The sequence below is a fragment of the Trachurus japonicus genome, chromosome 6, assembly GCF_045865225.1.
Source record: "Trachurus japonicus isolate A0001 chromosome 6, Traja_1.0".
NCBI lineage: Eukaryota > Metazoa > Chordata > Actinopteri > Carangiformes > Carangidae > Trachurus > Trachurus japonicus.
Genome location: NC_140912.1, coordinates 15,116,964 through 15,120,501, shown reverse-complemented (window position 1 = coordinate 15,120,501; position 3,538 = coordinate 15,116,964). Strand labels below are relative to the sequence as shown.

The following is a 3,538-nucleotide window of genomic DNA, read 5'->3' as shown; positions in this document are numbered from 1 at the left end:
ACGTGTGCTAAAGTGCCCTCTAGGAGCCAAAACGTGTGCTAAAGTGCCCTCTAGGAGCCAAAACGTGTGCTAAAGTGCCCTCTAGGAGCCAAAACGTGTGCTAAAGTGCCCTCTTGGAAGCCAAAACGCGTGCGTGAGTGGCGAGGACACGCTATATGTGCCCTTTTTTTTCCTTTTCACCCCTGCCCTTCAGTCTGTGCACGCCACTGTGTGTGTCTCTTGTTCCTCCACAGCTCCACCCAGGTCCCAATCAGCCAAACGAGGCTCACCTGGTCCGGCTGAGTTTAAACTTTAAAAGTTTGGGGGTAGAAGTAACACAGTGGAAAAACCTAATATGAATGCACACTCATATCTCATCTGGTGGCTCTTGAATGAACAACATGTCCAGCAAAATATACTTTAATCATTAAAAAAGTAGCCTAGCAAAAAAAATTACCCCTGTGAGTGACACCTGCCTAATCCATCCATACCATAACCATGTTAACTAAGCAACTTGTTGTTTATATATTTTAAAAATCCTAATTTGAAAAGTGTGGGTAGCAACACAAGGCTAACATAGAGCCCACTTCGGTGACACCCCATTACTCACTGGGAGCTAATTACAAAATGTCAGATTTAAAAAATCATAATAACAGATAATAAATCAGATAAGTCTAATTTCTTTTTATTTCCTCCTTTTGCCCTTTACGTCAGTCTTTATTTCCACTCACGTGCTCCCTGAGACGCATGTCCACTTGAGGGAGACGTTATTGAATTATTGCTGCTGCTGCTGCTGCTGCTGCTGCTGTTGTGGGTGATTTGTTTACTCCGCCCACCTGTCTGTGCTATAGGCTATTAACCGGCAGCAGCGGCGGCACAGCGGCAGCAGCCTCCTCCACATGGCGCAGAACGGCTCGGCACAGATGTTTGACTGAGGATGGATGCCAACATTGTAGTGATGGGCACGGAAAGCGTAGGAAAGTCTGGTAAAAACAAAACTTAAGAAGAGATCCAGTTTCTATGTCATGTCTGTTGTGCACGATGAGTTTAACAGTGTTTGTTTTTTGTTTTTTTTCAGCGCTGACTGTTCGCCTCCTGACCCGGCGCTTCATTGGAGAATATGGCGATATTGGTGAGTGTCCAATCTGTTTGTAGGCTACTAACACGGATGAAACGCAGGCTTTCAAGTAGCCTCATTCAAGCTTCATCATGGACTTAATCTTTCTCTCTCTTGCAGAGTCAATTTTTAGTCACAGCTTTATGGTCGATGGGAGGGAGATCACTCTCAATATTTGGGATTCACCTTGTTCTGAGGTAAGGAGAAGCTACACTATTGTGGCATTTATAATTTGTAATTGCTTGTGTCAACAATTCTGCTTTATTCTGTGCACATGCTGCATTGTCTTTAGTTGAAGAAATAGTAGGCTACTCCTCATGAAATAGAAGTAGAAAATAACCTCACCTTAACTATGAAATGTATCTCAAAGTTCCTGCTGTATAATGCTGTTATAACATTCTGCAGCTGTAGAGGATGTTCTTAATTAACTAGGCTACTATATTTCCCATTTGTGGACATTGGAAAAACTCATCTCATTTTTGTGTCCAAGTAAAGAACTTGTGAATGCACTGTAATGTAATGATTAAACTATACTCTCCAACAGGAGTTGTTGCTGTCAATTAACTTTAAATGTTTGATTTCACAGGATTTGCCCATGGGGACGTCACTCTTTGAGAAAAAGGTCCAGTGGGCGGACGGCTACGTCCTGGTCTACAGTATCTGCGACAGGGCCAGTTTCAACAGCGTCAGCAGGCTCATTCAGTCCATCAAGTCCACCAAAGACTACCTGAACACAGACAAAGCTCCCATCCTGATTGTGGGTAATAAGAGGGACCTGCACCACAGGCGGACAGTGCTGAGCGAGGAGGGCCGGCTGCTGGCTCTCAACACAGACTGCCACTTCTACGAGGTGTCAGCGGCCGAGAACTACCACAGCGTGCTCATGGTGTTTCACGGGCTGGTGGACAGGCTGAGGGACGCCAAGCTGACCATGAAGAGGCCTCTGGGCTTCAAGGGCATAGTGAAAAGCATGTCTGCAGTGTTTGCCAGGAGACGGACAGACTCCTTTTGAACAAGAGAGGAGGAAGGAGTTTTCTATGACTCTGCTCTATTAATATTGACTGGATGGAAATTACAGTTTCTGTCGTGAAATGATACCAGGGGTGTCGCAAGTTTCTGTGCCAAAGGAAATGATGAAGTCTCCAGGGGCAGAGAAGTCACAACAATAGCAATGTGAAAAGACACCAGAGAATGAATAAAGCCATTAGAAAATATGGAGACAATGCAATGTGACTGAGGTTACAGATGTTTTGTTTAGCTGCACTTCAAGTACCAATACTATGAAATCACATAAACAGGTGACATTATTGTGTGCAACAAGTAAGAGAATATGCTCAAGTTGTGTTACCTGTCTTACAGGAAAAAAATACTATGCACAGATTAAAGGTGCCTTTACTCATGATGCATATGCTAAAATAGAAAAAGCTCTCGAAAGTGAAGTCTTGAAAAGCCTGAAAAGTGTCCTGCTTAATCCTGAAATGTAAAGGTATTTGTATTTATTCCAGTCCAAACACTGTACAGCAAAGGAAACAAGTGTTTTCTATATTTATGAGGTTCCCTATGTTTAATTCATTGATCATGTGTCATGTACTGAAATGTATTGTTTGTCTAAATCCTGTTTTGCAGCTTATGGGGATTTAAATAAAACACAAGACTGTGCACAAATGTAGCTTTATGTTTGTTTTGATCCTGAAATTTAAATGTTTCCCCCCCCCCCAGCGATGTGATATACGTATTGATCCTCATGAGGAAATGCTTATATCCCATAAGAAGGAATGATAAAGGCTCAACTTCAGATCAGCAAGACTTAAACTAGATGGAAATGAGTGCTTTATTGACTTGAACCAAGGTCTGGATAAAGAACAGTCTATTTACTGATTATATCATCCTACTATCAGAAAAGCCTTGTCTCATGATTCCACAGCTCACCTGGGTCTGCATTAAGGGTTTTATAAACAAGATTTTATATTGCAATACAATGCTATTTTCAATGTAAATACTGTATGTAGTGTCTAAGTGTAGAGTGGAGTCACGCCCACTCTATGTTTAATATAGAGGGGGGCACATAGGTAGAGTACCATGTGCAGAAATAATTTCAGAACTTCATACACAAGAGCAACCACATGCTTCAGCTAAAAAGGCCTCAGACAAACAAAGAGATAAAACTGGACTGGCCATCCTGAATACCAGTTGAAATCCCAACTGGCCGATGAACCAACATCTTAAAAGTCCTAAAAATACATATTTCCCAGTCCAACCATGGAGCCAGTGCTGGCCTGGAACTGGAGCTGGCTTATCTTCTCCTCACTGAATAATTTAAAGGCTACATAATATCTAAAAAAAACATGCAATGATGAGTAGCATACAGCCTTAAAAGATGGTTGGATTGTTGTAATCAGCTGCGATGGGTACTTTTTGGAAGATTCCTGTTCTTCATTTTAT

The 3,538-nt window shown here is 42.0% G+C and overlaps 1 protein-coding gene across 1 annotated transcript; it reads left to right on the top strand.

Annotated features, from left to right (window-relative positions):
• Positions 1–832: 832 nt before the first annotated feature.
• Positions 833–2,763, top strand: LOC146985869 (ras-related and estrogen-regulated growth inhibitor-like protein A). The gene is made up of 4 exons (XM_085779198.1): positions 833–965; positions 1,058–1,111; positions 1,217–1,293; positions 1,683–2,763. The coding sequence occupies exons 1-4, from the start codon at positions 917–919 to the stop codon at positions 2,106–2,108; spliced, it is 606 nt and encodes a 201-aa protein (XP_085635324.1). The 5' UTR covers positions 833–916; the 3' UTR covers positions 2,109–2,763.
• The last annotated feature ends 775 nt before the right edge of the window (positions 2,764–3,538 follow it).